Source organism: Dromaius novaehollandiae, chromosome 1 (genome assembly GCF_036370855.1).
Source record: "Dromaius novaehollandiae isolate bDroNov1 chromosome 1, bDroNov1.hap1, whole genome shotgun sequence".
NCBI classification, from domain to species: domain Eukaryota; kingdom Metazoa; phylum Chordata; class Aves; order Casuariiformes; family Dromaiidae; genus Dromaius; species Dromaius novaehollandiae.
The window spans coordinates 149,977,414-149,997,514 of record NC_088098.1 but is presented as its reverse complement, the minus strand read 5'-3'; the positions used below and the strand labels follow the sequence as shown (position 1 = coordinate 149,997,514).

Below are 20,101 nucleotides of genomic sequence, written 5' to 3'. Positions count from 1 at the left end.
GTGGCAACCAGGACTTTGATTTACATCTGTGATGCACCCAATGCACCAGCAGCGTCAGTGGGACCTGTGAGTGACCAGCACCACATAGCGACAACAGTGTGGAGATGTCTGAGAGTGAAATGTTTCACAAGGCTTCTCCTTCTGCAGGAGTGGTGGAGGTGGGAGAATCAGCCCCAACAGCATTCCTTCTTGTCTCCTGCTCTCAACCACTTCAGCACACCTACTTGTGACAGCTTCCCAGAGCTTTCCTCCTTGGTTCTTCCACAGGAGGGACTAACTCATTTTTAGAGTTTAGATTTGTCCCACTGGACTGTATAGGAAAATTAAACTGCAAGTTTCCTCTACAGTTCCCTTTATTAATCTTTTTCCAGAAAAAAATATAAAAATAGATCTTCCAGCAGAAATACAGTACAAAGAGCAAAACTTTCACATATATCAACATCACAGCAAAATAAGATAATAAATATAATAATAATAACAATACTGACAAAATAATAATTTATGAAATAGAACTCACATTCACAGTTGTTGTGCAGTGCCACTTAGTTTTACTGTGGGCTGTAGCACTGTCACATTGCAGTTCATCTCACTAACCTGGAGAAAGCTATTGCTGACCGAAGTGACAGTCCTTACTGGTCACCTGATGCAAGAAAGGTCTTTTACAAACATGTCACCATTCCTGAGTCTGCTGTCATCTCTCTGTGAGATTTCTGTTATTGATAAACCAGGCTAAGTAACCTTTGAAAAAAGCCCTTTAGGCTGTAATTTCCCAACATCTTAGTAGTTTTCACTGGCATGTGATATCGCATATATTTCCAGAACTTTTTGTTCGGAGCAGCAGAAATAGAAGACTTCCAGGTAATGACTGGTAAAATCCGTAGGGCCTTCTTCACTACTGGAGGTAAAGTCTCTGGCTCTTGGAAAGCCTGGAATTTTACTAAAAGCAGCTTGATTTTCTTGTCTTCTAACGCACAGTTTACTGCTGCCTGCAGTTCAAAGATGCTTGGTCCACTGACATAGGCAGGGCTCAAAATAATTATTGCTCGCCTACTTTGTCTAATAGCTGTTACGACTTCATCTGTGTATGCTGGAAAAGAAGTAGTCATCGTTACTTGGACGTTGGACTGTTTATCAAACCAGTTCCTTTAACAACAGCTAAAAACCTGAAATATGGATGTAGAGCAATCACATAATCCCTACTGCATTTGCTGTCAGAGATACCACTGCCACTCTTACGCAGCCTGGAGACCACAACTTGCTGCACAAGAGGTGAAGGACACAGCTCAAACCACAATGCGCTTAGGAAGTCACTACTCAAACAGGGTCTCAAGGGACACTTGGATAAGTCTTCATCTATCCCAGTGAAAGGTACCAAGGGCTTTTTAATTACTGCAGGGAGCACTGACTGAAGTCAGTCAGAAAGTAACTACTGATGTATTTGGGGGTCTTTCTTGGAGTCTGTCTGCAAAGAATTTATCAGACAAGAAGCTTTGTCTCACCCTCGCATCTCCTCAGGGAACATGCTGAAATGTACATGTGCCCCAAGTGTAGAGGCCAGATATAAAAATCATAACATGATAACAATTCTGCCAAAACACACCATTTGCAGATCTACTGCATAATGTTTTCTGGAGAGTGAAAAACACTTTTAAAGAGCATTGAAGTTTTTTTACCATCCATGGGGACCTTACCTCCTCCTGGAAGAATATCTCTTTCAAGAAGGCACAACTTGTATCCATATTTATTTTCCAGTATGTCTGGGAGGAGCTCCAGGGCAAATTTTTCTTCACTAATTAAAGCAGACTCACTTTCAGAAGAGTCTAGTTTTGCATAGGACACAAATGCATCAAACTCTTTGCCATCTAAAATAAATAAGTAAATAAGTAACACTGTATACCTTGACAAATACATCTGAAGCTTTTGGCTTCCTTGTTAATTATTATTTTCCATTTATATCTTGTACATTTGTGTTATATTTAATGCAGTGCAACAGACTAATTGAAAATTATCACCTGTTCATGAAGTATAGCCATTTAGTTACCCAAGGCTACCTCTTACTCTCCCGTCTTGAAATTTTTGTAGACATATACTACCAACGTGAATGGAGATGGTGCAGATGACTATACATAATGCAAGGTAGTTTTAGTTCAGCATTCTTCTGCATTTTCACAAATAGGTGCCAGTTTTCACTAGTGGAAGGTCTGGCCCCTTCCATCCAAATTCAGTGGTGTAGTTAATGATTCCCAATCTTTTCTCTCATTCACACAGACACTGATTCCAAAAATACTCATCAGTGCACAACCTACTTTGGAAATACACTTAATTTTATTACAAAAGGGGGAAGGACCAATGCTCTTGTATATCACCTGCTTATAAAAGATGTGTGCTATTTTTATATACTGTTGTGTTTCCAATCAGAGAGACTGGTGTAAGTAGCAAAGCTTAGATCTGATCCAAAATCAGCTCAGAAACTGAGTGCTGATCAGTTCCAGAATTTTGATTCAGTCCCATTTGTAGGGAACGGCGATCGGAAGATCTCGCGATGGCACGGAAAGAGGAAGGAAGAGGAAGGATATGACGTAGAGATAGCAGTATGCTTGTAGGTATATAAGCAAATACATGCGTACAATAAAGGCCATTTGCAGCATCCTCATATTGGTGTCAGTGCTCATTGGCCCGGAGGCTGGGGGAGCCTCCGTGCCGTCTCAGGCGAACGGGAGAGTGTCGCATCAGAAGGCGACACCCATTACAGGAAGACGTCTGCTAGGTGCAGATGCCAATACATTTATCTTTTTTCTCAGCTTTGAAACACTCTCGTTCTGCTATCCTGGGTTAGGCTCATTCTCAACTACAAGTCAAAAGAAAACTTTACTTATTTGCTAAATAAAATTTGAACCACATTTGAGGGAGGAGGAAGGAAAACATGGAATTGCTGGAGACAACACAAAAAGACACACTAGACTCAGTCCTCTTACCCATATGTAGGTGCCTAGTGCATCTGAGACACCCTAAGGTTGATGGGCTGCCAAGCATGACACAGGAACTATCAGAAACCCTATATGGGAATAGCAGGACACCCTCAGGCAACCCAGACAACATCAGATACCTACAGTTGATCAGTGGAATTGTTCCATAAGTCAGCACAGTCAGTAGAAACCAGAGAGCAATTCAGATGGTCAGCATAGGGTCCTACTGCAGGGTTCTACTGCAGGGTAAGCTGAAAAGCTCTCTAAATTTCACTGTATTGACTAGGTCTCCACAGAATGGGAACTGATACACCTACCTAACATGTAGACATCTCCAGCACAGACACCTAAGTGATGGTGAGTTGAATATCAGCTTGTGCCTCAGTGTTAAATTTGTAATTTCTACACCAAGATGTAAGCTTAGGATCACAAACCTGAGTCAGAGCTATCAGATTCCCACGGGATCTAGGAGAGCCAATATGGATTCCAGGAAGCATGGGGAATACAAAGGGAAAACTAATTGCACGCATGACCTGGGGTTGAACAACTACACCCAGAACTACCATGTAGCAGAAAGTATGTCAACAGAATAAAATCTAGGTGTGCAAACTCAGTTTGGAGGCTGAGGATGTGATTAGATAATGCAAGTCAACTCTCTGCTCCTCCCCTGTGGTCCCAGGCACACACTTCGACCACTTCCTTGCTCTGTTTTTGTAGCTCTTGTGATAACAGAGGAAGCTGATTCATCTTGCTAGCTACTCATTTTCTTGCTGAGTACTTTTTCCACCAAGTTGAGCCACTGCAGGCCCACAGGAGTGAATCACCAACAGTAGGCACCCTGGACTGGTGTCGGAGTTAGAGATGGGGCAGAGGGTCATTAGATTGATTTAGCTGTACTGTCCAACTGCACCCTGAATTGAAGCTCCTTTAAAATAAAGTTTTTAAATGTCAGTAAATCCTTTGCACTACAAGCTTGATGTTCCTCGTTTCACCCACAGAGGTCACTGCAGTCTTATTAGACAACCACCACTACTAAACATATCACTACTTTCCTTTATAACACTATTGTTACAATAGCATGCCAAAAATATATATACAGTAAGCGTCACTGGGATTTTGTTTCCAGAATTGTACAGGAGGACAGTTCCACCCTGAGGAACCTTTGAAACAAACAGATAAGATAGACAAAGGGTTGGCAAGGAGGATTATCTGGATCAAGCAAAGTGAATGCATCAGTCATCTATAAATGTTAGAGATACAGATTTTGCATTGTTTCTTTCACTTTGTGGGAGAAAGCAAGATTGTTAGCAGGCATATCAGAACTGGCTAAGGGAGAGAGGCATCAGATAAAGCATAACCTTACTGCTGTCTTCAACTACCTAATGGAAGGGAACAGAGAAGATGGAGATAGACTCTTCTCAGAGGTGCACAGTGAGAGGAGAATAGGCAACAGACACAAGTTACAAGAGAAATTCTCACTAGATACTAATGAAAAAGTGTTCACTGTGAGGGTGGTCAAACACTGGAGCAGGTTTTCTAGAGAGGTTTGGAATTCTTTATCATTGGAGATATGCAAAACTTGACTAAAAGAGTTCATGAGCAACCCTGTTTAGGTTGGCTCTGCTTTGAGCAGTGTGTTGGATCAGATGATTCCCAGATGTCCCTTCCAAACTATATGGCTCTGTAATTTTCTGATTCCATGCTAAGAGGGATGGGAGAGAAGAAAAGATGGAAAGGAAGAAACAGCAAATAACAAATTATAACTACTGCTTAATTGCTCTGTGATCAAGCTGTTCCAGGTCTCTCATGTATCACGTGATTTGACACACATCCACATGAGGTGAGAGGGACATAGTCCTGCTCTGAGGAACACATCTTTTGGTGAATAACCTTCAAGCAGATAACTTGCTACATAGACACAGCTGTCCTGGCTGCTCCATGAGCCCACGCTGCAAATGGCGACAAGTGCATGTGGTACACGAGGGTCAGGGAGCGGGACAGAGGCTGGCACTTCTAGCTGCAGGAACATGCATGAGATGCAGTTAGCTGCGAGGGACCCAATAGTGTCTTAAACTTCAATGCACAAATCTTGCAGGTCTGTCTCTGTCCTACTGACATACAGGGGCAAGCTCTAAGGGGACTTTCCAGATGTTCTTACATCAATTTGCTACCAAACAGAGGGGAAATTTTGAGTGATTTCCCAAAACAGTTTTGCCAGCTGCCATGAGGCTCATAAAAATACTTTCCAAATGGGCAGTTAATTGTCTCACTGCGTATATATTTGTAGATATACAGATACAGTTATTTCACACTTGCACATAAATGAAGTATACGTATGGAAACACAAATGCAGACACAGAGACATACATCTCATGCTGCATCAAGACTCAAGAATTTTTAGAAAATTTTCCTAAGGCACATAATATCAGATTTCTTTACACCCATATAAGAAAATTAGATAATAAGTTTTCTGAAGTAGGCACTGTCATTTCTGATATATTTTTACACTGATTGCTACCTCGGAGGCCCATTTTAGCTGATGTGATGGGCAACACTACCTCAGAGACAGGAAATACCAGAACAGAAGGTGATCACTTTGCTGTAAATATCAAGATGGTCAACATAATTTTCAGAAGGGAAATATGAACATTGCCCAAAAGTACCCTTCTCAGGTGATACCCTATGTCATCTTATTTTTCATCTTTGCTTATTCTTCTGAGAAATTATTTGGCTTAAATTGAAAAATGCATTATATTTTGTACTTCACTTGGTTCTGCAAGGACATTTGATTCTAGTCTTCAGGTTTTATTTTTGTGAGAATGCAGTTAAAATGCTGGCAATTCTTTGTTGTTCTCTATAAAGGGACTGGCACAATTCAACACCCTACTCTAAACTTCGGTGGGTAAATTAGGGATCTTATAAATGGCTGTGACATTTCAGTTGGTGTTTAGATATTTCCTTCATGCTGTCTGGTGTTTTTGCCATCTGAATCCGCTGAATATCTTGCTAGCTTTAATGGCCTTTGTATCAGCTCAAAGAGAGCAGGGTTACTAAGAGCATTAAATGAGGCAGTTAATATACACTGGATTAACGCACAAGGCAAAAGGCAATAAGAAAACTGGAGAAAAGTAATATTATACCATGTTTCTTACCTTCTGCAGTTTCATTCTGGACCAGGTAACTTCGGTATATCAGCACTATTTCAATCCAGTGCTGGTAAACAAAGGCAACGCACACAAGAAATGCAAATAGAGTTGAAATGGCACTGCATAGTACATATAAGAAAAACACTGTGGAAAGAAAAGGGTCTATTATAACTCAGAGTTTCCAAAACAATGTTAACACTTAGATGAAATGCTCAGTCTGGAAATGGGGATAAGCCCACTCACTATCTTCATTCTTGCTCCACTGGCAAACTTTAGGGAAGTCTGGAATTCATTTAGTTGCAAATATCAACATAGTGTCCCAGTCTACCACCAAGGATCATGTTTGAATGGCATCTGCTTGATAGTGTGAAAAGCCAATATGTGATGGAAGGCTCAGAGAAAATCGTCTATGGTACACTCAACAGGTCTTAAAGCTTGAGATGAAAAAGACGCATCAATTTACTACCACACACAGTACCCAGCTGGAGACTTCCTGCTCTACCCCACTGATGAATCTCCACTATGAACTATGGTTAGAAGTGACAGAGCAATTTAATTTCCACACTAATTCGGTTTTTGGTCTTTGCCTGAAAGGCTGCCATATGCATGCCTGAAAGGCTGCATACGCATATCAGTCATGGTAGCTTCTCAGAAACATGCATGCTAAGAACTGGAGAAACAAACAGAAATGTCCTATAAAAATCAAGGAATATACTGTTTTCAGCAATCACCCTGCTTCAGTTTAGTAGATCCACCTCTCTCCTCTTCCTGCTTATTCTCTAGCTTCCACTTGGGCCACTTGCCAGCAGCGGCCTCCCAGATACTCAGGCCATCTAAGCAGTCACCAAAAGGATGTGTCTTTCTAGACATCTGACAAATCAAACTTGCCCCATCCAGCTTCAGGAAACTTCTGCAGCTGACTGAAAAGCAAATGACCATGTCAATGGGGAATGAATCTGTAACAGTGAGTAAAACAAAATGTGCCTTTAAAGCCAAATAACCCTCTATCTAGTTTTACCTCTTTGTTTCCTTTTTAGCTTGATCACGGCTGTAGCGTTCCCCACAGCATTCTGAGCAAAACACATGAAGTTGCTTCTGAGGTCCCTCTCGGTAACTTCTTTCAGTTTAGCAACATGACCAAGTATGCGGCCCTTTAAACTACTTGAAAGAACACTAAAGAGAAAAAATATATATTTGCAATATACCTCTGCTGTTTATTCACACAGTCTGCTTATGTCTTATATACAAAGAAAGTTAGGAACTTTTTAACATTCAGCTTGACGTTTTAACATAGATGCAATATTCTGATCTGGAACTTCCATTGGTCTTTACATCATAAGAAAATATTAACATCAAAGGTCAACAGACTAAAAGGTTGATTCTTAATTCATCAACTCAGTAAAATATTTAAGCACTTGCCTAGCTTTAATTATATAGGCACCTTTGACTTCTTTAAGACTATTTGTGTTTTTCTAAGATTTAAAAAATTCCCCCAGAGGAAATGCATGGGAATGAAACTTTGAAAAGGAGCCCTAAGAGAGGACGAGCTGGACAAGGAGACTGTGAAAGCGCAGTCTCTTTCATAGGGATAAAAAGCCTGAGGACAGGATAGGCAAACAGAATAAGACAGAAGTAAGTGATTTGAAGTTTAGAAGATGGAGATGGAACAGAGGAGTCACTCTGGGATTGGGGACAGATAGTGGGCAACAGATCTGTCACCAGAGAACAGCCAGGATTTCCGAGTCTCAACACTCCTCTTTGAAAGCCAAAGTACAGGTGTCTCTGGGTGGTCCTGAACATGCCTCATGTCATGCTACTGCAGGCCAGTACAGGGCAGTGACAGCCCTTTGTTACTCTAGTAGGGCAAGAGGTGCAGGTATGGGCACAGGCAGTAAATCTAAGGATTCAACATATCCTAAAGACTTTTGGGGGGTGTTAGGTTCCTGTAGGTGTTGAAAGAATAAACAAACAGAAAGTATACACACCTACAAAGCTAAAAGCTTGGTAAAAAGAACATTACAAAGCTAAGCATTCAAAAGTTAGGAAAATCCAGAAGTTCATTACTGAGCTTTGAAACTAACGTGTGTGTGTGTGTGTGTGTGTGTGTGTGTGTGTGAGATCATCTCCCCCCATCCCCCCACTCAGGGCTTCTATGAAGAACTTCATTTTAGGAGTGACAGCAGGGCTTCTGCTTTCCCCAACATATAGAAAGAGCTTTCCATAAAGATGGCTCAGAGCTGTGTAGTGTAGACGCACTTGTCTGTATTGCCTCCACCACATTTCTTGCCCAAGTTGGACACTGTGTAAGTGATTGAGACAGGGAACTACAGAAACAAAAAGGAGACATGGTGACAATTTGGGTTGTCCCAAAGTCACAGGAAACCTTTCCCCCACATGTCACTTCTCTGAGGGGTCTGGTTAATTCCTGGCAGGGAAGACTTCTTGAAGGGTCCTAAAATTCAGTGCTGTAAGTCCTCAGACTGACTCAATAGCCTGAATAAACACACACAGCTCAGTAAAAACACCTCAACTTCTGAGACACCCAAACTTGTTTCCATGTCCCAGAGAACTCGTCCATAGTACTGTTTTATTGGATCTGCTTTACTCCCCACTCACAGACAGGTTTCTAAGACAGCTGGTGTGAATTGCTCATGAGGAGGGACAAAGGGAGCATGTGGAAACAGCTGATCCAGGCACAGGGAGCCAAGCACCATCCATACTGATGGCCTGTGAGCTAGAGCTTTAGGTGGAAGAGTTCAGGTTACAAAGTAAATTCAAGTTCTTGACTTTATGGCCATATTGTACTTTTAAGATATTCTTCTGTATGTAAAGAGTATGCACCTCTCACATGCCCAGGGACTTACACATTAACATGTTGAATGTTAACAGTGTGTGTGGTTAGAGCCTTCTGAGTTTCTTTCACTGAAATGTCATATTAAGTAAAGCTATGGTGGAAGGATTTTTACAAATGCTGACAGTGTAATCACACTACTAGGTTTGTTCTTTACCTTGTTTCCTGTTTCAATTTCTTGTTTATATTTTCTTCGTTTTCTCTTTTCCATGTTACCCTTTGCAGAGAAACTCTTTCAAACCCAAACTGTACAATGCATTTCAATTCAAGTGGCTTTCCTGGAACAAATTAACAGAAAAACCATGTACAGAGGTCATTAGAATATTTTCTCCTTCAATAGCCTGGGATCTGAATAGTATATGATGCTACCTTTAATACGCACTAAGATATACACCAAGAAAACACTACATTTTATATAAAATTCTCATATTCCAGGAGAGCAAGGCTGGTTTGTTTTATCAAAATCTATTGAGATCTATCATGACCTAACAATACCCCTTTTCTTTTGCTTTCAGATAAGGAACCAAAACTTACCAAGCTCTGCTTCAAGGATCATCACACCACTGGGATACAAGAAGCTTGGTGGATGGATAGTGTTTTTTGCTGCAATTGACAGTAATAATATTAATGATCAAAACATAAGACTAGAGAAAATATCTGACAATTTTTTTTTTCAAATGTCAGGTGGAATTTAGACAGCTAAGTCCAAGAGGATGATTTACAGCTGTTACAGAGATGTCTGAGAGTCCACAGACATGTGAGTTTTTACTACAAAACTTAGTAGCTGAGTAACTTAGTCGGAGCAGGCTGAGTAACTTAAAGACCTGCTATTGCAATTACTCCGAGGCTCTGTCATCTTAGCTGAGCTGAGCAGCTTAACATCTATCCTGCCCTTACAGTTATTTAGGATTCACAGATAAGGTATCCCAATGCAAAAAGCCCTGAAGGATCCAACTGCCATACCAATTCCCTGCCCTGCCCAGTTCTGTGCCCAGTAAACATACATACAGCATACCAACCCTCATCTACATTTTAAATACACAGCACAGGACTTGCATTAAAATAACCATGCTTTTTCCAATGAAGGGCTACCAAAGTCACAGATAATGGCACCCACAGTTTGTACAATGTTTTTACAATATGGCTTGTGATCTAAGCAGTTACCCATGCTGCGGGGAAACCAGCCTGAAGGGGCTAAATCCCACAGCTCCAATATTCTGGGAAAGTCCTATACTGCGGTAAATGGTGCCACACTGCTTTTCTTTTTTAAAGCCAAGCCACAACACAGAAAAGTATGCAAAATTCAGAGAGTACATAGGTACATGGCACTTTTCAGGTGTCTTTTCAACCATGCTGTGAACTGAGGGACAGGAACTGAGAGGCACAGTGTATTAGCTCAGTTTTGGTCAGATCAGAATAAAAGCAGAGCAACTTCATGCCTGCTTGGAAAACACTGTAGAAATACAGCTAGAGACAAGAGTGAGCTAGCACCTGCCATTGTAACCAAGCACAGGAGTTCTGAAAGGGTGGTGGAATGCGGTTTCGAGGTCCTGTCCTTCTTCCCATGATTGTTTTTTAGTATAAAATGCATTAAACATTTCAGAGCATGGACCAGCTACTTCAGTGAGCGCTCTCACCATCAGATCATAGAACCAGTTTGCATCAATTGATACCTTTCTTTCACTCCATAAAGCTTCTCCTTTTCACAGAGCAGCCCACTTTCCAGAAGGCTGGGAATAAGTCCTGTGCTGTTGTTAAAGAGGAACAGCTGCACTGGCTCAGATCAAAAGTGCTTCTACCTCAGGACATAGAACAGTTGTAGCTATGCCTTTCTCTGGATGCCTGTGATTGATTGGAGTGATAGGAGCATCTAATAAGTGTCTTACAGCAGTCAATCACCGATATCTGGAGAAGAGCGTAACCACATCTCTCTTCTAGCAAACTAAATACAGGCTCTTTCATTCATGGTACGTAATTGCTAGCATGTTCCCTTCCACAGTTTTGGTGCATATCAAATAACACTCTGCCAAACAATTTCCTGCTTGACCTGAAGAGGAGCAGAGGCCAGTAATCACTACAGAAAAGGTCACCATGTTTTGGAGGAGAAAATAGGGCCATGCCATATCATGGGGCCACTGGGCTGTGGCCAATTTTATTTAGTAATGCAGAAAAGGCCTAAAATAGTATGTCATGCACACGGTAATACTTTCCCCAAAACAGCATGCAACAAGAAGTGTCTTGCTTGTTAGTTATGTTGCTCTCAGGTCTCCTGCAAGTTCTCTGCCATGAAAATGTTACATGGAAGATGGGCCCACCAACATCACCTTCATCAACCACCACCATCATCATTGTCAAGTGAAAAGGCGAAGTTCTCCTCCATGCCACAAGAAACAACTTGGCATCTAACTGCAGAAGGGGATTTTGTAACTCCCACTTTCACACAAACCTCTACTTCTGGGACACAGGTAGCATTAAGATGGACTGCTCTTTTCTGCATTTCCCCCCATTCAGGCTTACTGTTACCCCCTCCTAATATGTGAATATCCTCATAAAGCACTAAAACTCCATATAAAATAGATGGAGAACATAGGCACCTAGTGGGGTTTCATGAATTCAGCTCCCAGATCTAGAGATTTAAATCCTTTTGTAGATGTAATCCCCACTGTTAGAAATGACAGTAAATCCACGGCAAAATCAGATCTTGAAAATTATGGCACTGTATGTTATATATTTTTATTGAACATTTAAGATTCTAGTCCATGCCCAGAGATGTCCTCAGAATCCTTGGATCAGGATTTTAATGAAAGTTTAGCTCATCCAGTTTATGGGCCAGCTGAAGATTTCTAATTTATTTTGATATGAGTTACAGATTATAAGACTAAATGTTAGCCAAAGTGTAAAGGGATTGTAAAGACTACGTGAATAGCCCCAAAGATAAGAAAAGAATCCAAAGAGGAAAGTATGCCACTTTCACAGAAGAGCCTGAACAAAAGAGAGAAATAGTGTAGGAAAAACGAGAGAAAACATCTTTTCACTTAAGATACTTTATTCTGAACTGTCGTACTACTCACCAATGACTTCTACTGTAACTATGGTTCGCATTGTCCATTCAGTATTGTTGTCAAATAGAGTATAATCACACACATACATTCCAGCATCTTTGTCATAGACTGGATTCAAGTAGATTTCATTATGATTAAGCTTTAGGCCTCGTCTATCTTTTTGAAGTTTTACTTGACGTCCATCCTAATGAGAAGAAAAGAATATCAAGGATTAGATGTCACTTTTCTTTGTTGATGTTAATTACATTATCTTTTAAGATATTCAAATGGGACTGTCATGATGGTAGGGCTAAGCCAAACTCTTCTCACTGAAGCCAAAAAAAGGTTTATTAGGAGTCTGAGGACATCTGTTAGTTATATTAAACCACTGGGTTCTATAATATTAGAATCTCACTGTCTTTTAAAGCAATTTTTAACATTCATATCTGCAGAGAGAAACCATGAACCTTATGTAAAGTTCTAGAACCAAAGAGCAAAGAAAAGAATCACTTCTTTATTTAATGAGGGATTGGGTATTTTTATTTTGCAAATAAATGATTTGAAGCCAGTTTCACATTCTTTTCCAAGAAGTAAATTATGTTTTCAGATTGACTGAGGTTTGATAATAGTGTCACTGCTTTCAAAAGGATGAAGGCTGACTATTTTTTGAAAAGCTCATCTCTAGGGCTATGAACAATTTTCTTTAAATCAAATTCCTGAAAAAAATCCACTAATGCAAAATGGAAAGACACTCTTTAAATTCAGTGGGCCTCAGAGCAAGACCTAGGTAGAGATATGCTTCATTTAAATTTTGAAATTAACTGAAGAGTAGCTTTAACTAGACAATGATTCCACTTGATAGAATAAATAATGTTATAATACCATGTAGTAAAATGCACAATTGAGGAACTTTCAGTCATTTTCATTTCCTAATATTATACAGGTTTATATGGTATGGTGCAATCCTTATAGGTGGAGGAAAGGATAAATTTTAGCTAGCAAGTATTTTAATGATCATTTGAAAAAGAGTGAGTAAGTACATTTTACTGATAGAGTTTTTCATTAAAAATGGGAGTCTTGGAAAAAACACTTTGAAACTTTAATTTTAAAAGAATTTTGTTTCTAACAAAGCTCCTCATTTGGTACATTTGATATTTTCAGAATTTAAAATGTCAAAAGAAAATTTAAACTTCAATCATGTGCCAATTTTGTAAAGAACCTATTCCAAGTAATTGAAGAGAAAGCATTTCTAGCCTTCTATTTCATAGAATGATTTTGTATGCATGGATTGTCTTTTTTAAGAATGAGAAAAATTCAAAATCATATCAACTTCTGTGAAACAAAAAACCTTCACTTTCTTCAAAATTGTTACTTACAGACTTGATATACAGCAATACAAAATTCTAATTTTATGTTGTAAATCTCAGTTTGCATCGTCTGTTAGAGAAGTTCAGGGACCTATGGCACCTAAACATGAACTAGGCCTAAAGCCTGCACTGACCTTTCTTGAATGCTTAAGACAGTGAATCTTACCTTGTACCATTTTACATCTGGCTTTTTTATAGGGCTGTAACATTTTGTCCCCGGGCAAACTATTGAATCCCCTCTGCCAGCAAGAAGATACAGTGTATTTGTGCCATAATCTGAACAGTTTGCCTCACTCTTTGTTTGAACCTCCAGAATCATTTTGAGGCATGGGATTTTTTCCCTGTGTGATGCAGAAAAACAGGTTAAATATTTAACATACCAGACAAAACCAAGAAAGTATTATTATTTATTATTATTTATTATTAATAATTCTTGCATATAAATATAAGCATTTTGCCCTGCTACATACCGTATCATACAGATGTAGATTCCAGAAGCACTAACCCCTATCATTTTAAACCAGAGTGCATTCCCTTTGCGAAGAGGGTTAGAGCTTTTCTCAGTAATAGCCTTCAGTGGCTCTTTATCATTCTGACGCCAGAACCATTTTGCCTCATGTTGTTTTAGAAGTGACTTGTTAAAAATGTGGGTAGCCTCTTTATCTGGTAAAGCACATTGTAAAACAAACTCTTCATTACTAATTGCACGATACCATATTTGAGGTTTTACACGGGAACAACCTGAAAAGCAGGACAACAAAATATCAGAATCACCTAAGAAAAACACATGGCATTCATGCTTTTAGAAAAATTAAGAATACTGCAAAAATACAATTTTACCTTTCTTCATGTCAAATATTTTGTTATGTGATGTTAGGTTGGCCTAATACAAAGTTGATTTCCTTAACTATGGAAATGGTCCAAGTTCTCAAGGGCTTATTCAAAGGTTTTCAAAGGTTTTCAAAGGTTTGTAGGACTTTTTCAAAAGCCTAATGTGAAAATGACTTAAGATTTTCAATGAACCTAAGATTTTCAAATGGGTGTTAACCTGTTAAACCTCATCTCTGAAGAAGAGCATATGTAGCTCTCCCAGGTCTCTTCACATTAATGGAGAAGGGACTGACATAAATACGAAAAATCTGAAGAAGCAGAGCCTACCTGTCCCACTCCCTATTCAGGCTAAGAGTGAGAAGCATTTCGTCATCCTCTCACTGCTTTCAAATCTTTCCCCTCTTACATTACAGCTACTGCCACAAAAATTAAACAATTTTTCAGATTCTGAAAGCTGTGCTCACCCATCCTAACCACAGTTTCTCTAAAAGCTGACTGACCTTACTGCGTAACCCCTTGGCCAATCAGGATGCGATAACCCCAAAGTGGGTTCAAAGTCTGAAAGTGGGAGGATGGCAGGATTTCACTTCAGCAAAAGAGAGGGCATGAATTCTTCAGTTCATCACCTGCCCACTTGGGAGACTCCTGGCAGTTTCAGTTTCTCTCTGCAAACTGAACTCGATCAAGCTCCTCCAGAAAGATTGTCTGGGCAGAAGACTTTGATATTGGTCTCAGCCTGCCTTTCTCTTCCTCTTCCCACACACTTAGACCAGCTGCTGGAGACTTCAAGGAGTCACAGCAGCAATTCATTTTCTCCATTCGATTCTCAGAAACTCTCCTTCACTTTTGCCCTTTCCTTTCCATTGAGGGACAGCATTTTACATCATATTTATGGTCAACTGCATTACCAACACTAAAAAAGGCCAGCAAAAAGACTATATACAGCTGTTTGCCTGACACAGGCACAAATAGGTGTAGAAAAAAATCGTGAAGGCGTCACAAACTGTAGGTCCACTTTTCTCAGCTGTTAGCAAGGATCATGAACACAAAAACCCACCAAAACAGTCTCTTACCTGGCAAATTAATCTCTCTGACTTCTGCCCCACCAACAAATAATGCTAAGAACCAGCAAAAAGCAAGCATAATTTTCTTTATCAGTTTTGGTTGATATTCAGAGACATTTTCTTTAAGAATCATCTTGATCACCTTGCTTGCTGTAAAATAGGAAAACAGCCATTTGTTGCAAACAATAATCCACATTATAGAGGTAGGTAATTGTATATTTCATTATGTAGCTCTATAAACATCAGCAGAAAGTATTTCCTAGATACAGTGTGTTTTAAAAATGGGATTTTCAATGCTTTTCCTGCTCACACTGTTTCACGCAGATGACATCTAAGAACATGCAACAATCTCTTTAAACACATCTTGCGTAGAGCTGCTCACAGGTGAATTTCCAAGTGATATCTACAGCAGTGCAAAGCTCCAGATCTGTAGCGGAATTGCAGGTCTTTCAGCAGCTGTTATTGAAGTAAGAGAAACCTTTCCTCTAAGCTAGGTAGCAAAATAGCTGATAACAGGATCAGCCTTTAGCTAGAGATAACCATCAGCAGCAGACTGAGGAAGGCATAACTGGCAACAAGATCCTTGGAGCTCTTCCTTCAGGCTCTGTTGTATCTTAAAGTCCAGTAGGCCTACTGTGTGCAGCAAGATTCCTTTGAGATTAAACCAAATCAGAGCTACAGCTGCAAACTGTGTTCAGTCCATGGGGCTGGACTAGAACTAGTTGGAAGTAAAACCCTCCAAAATATGTACAGTGTGGACATCAGGTCTTTGGTGCTAACCCAACAGATCTACTCCTCTTGGGCTGTAATTCTGGCTAACACAGACATACCCTACGATCTGTGCTAGAGTCAGCAGGTCAACCTACACAACCCTCCTCCACAACTTAACAGCATGTGTCTCACCTCTGTACCACAATACAACGCAGCACTACTTGAATGATCCTAGTAGAAACATGCTGAAAAGGGCAACATCCACACCGTCCTGAGGTATCAGCTCTGTGGTGTGTGGTCTGTGAGCCAAGACTGGGAAGTCCCTGATCCCCAGGGGACAAGTGGAGCAGTCCGTGCTGCATGTAGATCCCTAAGTCACAGCCCCCTTTCAGGCGCTAACAACCAGTCCAGTGTACTGTCATGAGTGAAACCCTAAACTGTGCTGAATGAGGTATTTTACCTCCACTGCTAAGAAGTTTTGAGCTGAGTGTCCCGCAGCCTTCTCAGCTACAAGGCTAGAGCAAAGGCAGGCTGTCCAGCATGCATTCAGGATGGGCATGGCTTGATTTGGGTATTTAGTAAGAACATATCCAATGCCTACAACTGACATTTGTGGGCTGCCCCATTCAGTGAGTAAATGCAACACGCTTTGCCAATGTTCGCATTGTGCAACCAAGACCTCAAGGAGCTTTTTTCTTTGCTCATTGGGCCACAGAGTGACTCTGCACTTGCACAGCTGCCAAAGAGGCACTGAGTCAGCCCAAGGGAAAAAAGAAAAGGCCAGACAAGGTTTAGTCCCTAATCAGTTGACACCTCATGCAAATCAGACACAACTCATACCAACAGGCAGCAACAAAGCACCAGCGTACACTGAGCTAGCAACAGAGGTGAAGAGAACACCCACTCTGTACTTTTTCAGGTAGCTATTTTACAGAGAAAGGAGCACTTTAGTCACCATTCACTTTAGTCACCATTCAGTTCAGTGTGTCTCTATTCCTCACAAGTGAATGGAATGATCTATTTTTACACTCAGAGGTCACGCAGAGTAGGCTATTTGTTTGTCTTACCCCTCAAAATTAGCTGCTGCCCATTATCATCTCCCCACACGAATTTCAAAATCCTCACAAAGCTCCAAGCCAATGAGTAAGTCTGAATAAAGAGAAGGAGTTTCCTACCAGCACTCAGCAAAGGCCCTCCTAAACTTTAGGAAGACTGTCTTACCCACTGCAAACTGATTAGTGGATCCTAATTCTTTTGAATTTGGATTTAAGACAAACATAAGGACATCTCACAAGGCATACATTAGTGCTACATCTCTGGCAGTATTCATAGTGCCTAAAATAAAGGATGGTGTTTTGATTTATGTCACCCATCAGCCAGTGTGGCAAAGGCACACCGGTACCAGTAGCAAGCAGAGCCCAATGGCCCTGCGTTTGACTTAATGCTGCAGTCTCTTGAGTCAGTGAGCTATCTAATGAATTACTGTTGTCAAAAGGGGAAGGTTTCATCTGCTCATCTGTCCTCCCAGCTCCCCTGTCCCTTGATCCCAGGCAAATGGTCCAGCACCTCGCCTGTGACAGCTCTGGTGCTCTTTGGTGACCCAATTCAATTCAGCTTGCTAAGCCATCAGAAAACTACTTGAGGAGTGCCCGACCTGACACAAGATAAGCAGTGGAAGTATTTATAGCTGGGAGTGGAAGAGGAGAGACAAATGAAGGGAGCAGGACTTCTGCAGCCAGGTAGCAGTTAGCTCTTTAGATCAGCTCTCCTGAAACCACAACTTAACATCATACTGGGCTGTCTTTGTCTCCAGAAGTAGCCAGCTACACATTTGATTTAATCAGAGAACGGAGGGTGTGGATGTGGTCTTCACTCCAAGTTTAGAGGGCCATTTTAATTCACAAGTCTGGAGCCATTTTGCAATGCTTTCACTGCCACTGGGTTCCAAATGCCACACAGATGTCCTCTACTTGCACTATATCTGGAGATCAAATCAAACCCCTTCTTTCCTGCTAGCCTGCTTTCAGATGTTTCCCCCTTTTTTCTGAAGCTTCCACCTACCATGGGTCAAGATAGAAACACGTCATCCAAAATCCAGCACTCAGCAGTGGGAGAGGAATCAACATGTTCATAAAACTTTGAGTTCTGCCAAAACCAGACATATCCTGTGGGATGCGAAGCCAATATTCTACAAAGTATCTCCCAGCAAGAAAGCCAACTGATCTTCCACCCTGACCACTTTATTTAACAGATTTGGGGCTGAGAGAAGGGAATGACTCTTTAAGGCATGTGATGATTCTTTAAGGATGATTCTTCAAATACAACTGAACAATTTTACTTTAGATCTGTGAAGGCTGTGAAAAGATTTTGAACCTCATTCATCCTTCTGTATCATGTGGCAATGCATCCCTGTGCCCTTACTCCCCACCTGCTTGTTTAACTGTAATCAGGGACATGTAGGCTACATGTAGGGAAACTATATTGAGAGATCACTCACGAAGTATCTGATAATGCCACCAACGTATTATCAGTGCAGCTCTCTGCTCTCCAGTTTACTGCCACGTTAACAACCTGCTCTTCAAGTTCAAAGGGTCAGCATGAATGGGGAGGAAGTGGTAAAGGGAGGGGTAACTAATGAGCTTAATAGCTTTGGTTAGCAATCTCTATTACTTTTTGTTACATTTTGCTAACCAATTTTTTGGCTACCTGGTAACACTTTCAGTAGACATCCTCAGAAACTTCTTATTTTTAAAGGGATTAAGAATATGATAACATGTGAAATAAAGCATTTGAGAAGTGTCATCTTTTAATTGTGCCTGACAGGAAGAGAGGAGTTCTCAGCAGAAGCAGACAGTAATTACCAAAGGAGAGGGGGACTTGAAACATGACAGCCTTAAGCTGCTGATTTGCACTGCAAGTGTACTCAAGGTAAGACAAACTTAGTGACAGACTTTGACTTAGTCAGTATCTGCCAAAGAAAGCACTCAACTCTGGGCAACATATGACCAAGAGGAAGGTTAGATTTGTCTCCTGCCTTCCCTGCCATGTATATACCCATATTATTAATCTGTAATCGAGAGAAAGTAATTATGGGAAAGTAGTTTAAATACAAAGGAAATTAGTGTGGTTTTATCATAATTTCCTGTGGTAAAATGAAGTAAGAGAGAAGAATAAAAACCGTATTACTTTGCTTATGTTTCAGCTCTGAAAAGATTCTCACAAGATAACAACAAATCCCTACTTCACAGCCTGTTTCAAGTATTTACATAAAATCTGCACAAAATAAATCAGAATCAATTTCTTGGGAGTGACACCAAGTTTCATGATAGCCTTGAAGTCTAGCAGAGAGTGGCATACCACAGCCTACTATACTGGTTCTGCTGAGACTCACTTCAGTCTCAGAGCTATAGATTTCTATGAGTTGTATTGGATTTACCTCAGTTGAAAGGCAAACATAATCTGAATCTAAGAGTAAGAAGATTATTAACAATCACACAGGAGAAAAAAAAAAAAACTCTACCATACCTATAAAGCAACAAAATGGACTAATGAAGCTGTTTACTATAACACGCTACTGCTTTCTTTGCCTAAGCAATTGAAAACAATATACTTTAAAACACATATTCAAAGAAAATAAAACCAACTCACCTGTTAAGCAGATAAGGGTAGGGCTAAAAGTTGAAATTAAAAGCTCTAATTAAAAAAAATATTATCTGAAAATCTTACCTGCACATCCTATACTGCATGATAAGAATTGTGGTTAGTTCAGGCTGAGCACTGTGTTGAGTCTGTTTCCTTTACAGGAATTTCCTCTACCTCATCATCCCTTCCTTTCTCAGTTTAGTTGCATTAGGTTCAAAGTTTCTGGGTAATTTTCTTGTAAAAAGAACAGAGGAAAAAAGTTTACCCCCAGTCAAAGATTACAGCATTTTGTTTTTTAAAATCTTTTCATTCTGTCCAAAAATGTATTGGACTTCTTAGTTTGCTTCATTTAAGAACAGGAAGGGCAAAAGATTTTTTCTTCTTTGCCCCAAAGCTGCTACTGAATGGTTCAAAAAAAGTATGTAATATCTGACATCTACAAGACAGCCACATATCTGCCTAATACAGAATAATATTCACTC

At 40.3% G+C, this 20,101-nt stretch overlaps 1 protein-coding gene across 1 annotated transcript; it reads right to left on the bottom strand.

Annotated features, from left to right (window-relative positions):
- Window positions 1-335: 335 nt before the first annotated feature.
- Window positions 336-19,805, bottom strand: IL18RAP (interleukin 18 receptor accessory protein). The gene is made up of 11 exons (XM_026103240.2): window positions 19,704-19,805; window positions 15,276-15,416; window positions 13,842-14,112; window positions 13,538-13,712; window positions 12,035-12,209; window positions 9,498-9,566; window positions 9,121-9,241; window positions 7,131-7,285; window positions 6,119-6,256; window positions 1,692-1,862; window positions 336-1,087 (listed from the first exon to the last, which is right to left on the bottom strand). The coding sequence occupies exons 2-11, from the start codon at window positions 15,397-15,399 to the stop codon at window positions 714-716; spliced, it is 1,773 nt and encodes a 590-aa protein (XP_025959025.1). The 5' UTR covers window positions 15,400-15,416; window positions 19,704-19,805; the 3' UTR covers window positions 336-713.
- Between the last annotated feature and the right edge of the window lie 296 nt (window positions 19,806-20,101).

What these genes read in the sequence shown, in the direction of transcription:
- IL18RAP (XM_026103240.2), bottom strand. Translation starts at nt 15,399, where the DNA reads ATGATTCTTAAAGAAAATGTCTCTGAATATCAACCAAAACTGATAAAG. An exon ending in CAGAGAGATTAATTTGCCAG is followed by an intron (nt 14,113 to 15,275) that starts GTAAGAGACTGT and finishes CCTGCTTTTCAG; the next exon opens with GTTGTTCCCGTGTAAAACCT. An exon ending in CCAGAATGAAACTGCAGAAG is followed by an intron (nt 1,863 to 6,118) that starts GTAAGAAACATG and finishes TATTTATTTTAG; the next exon opens with ATGGCAAAGAGTTTGATGCA.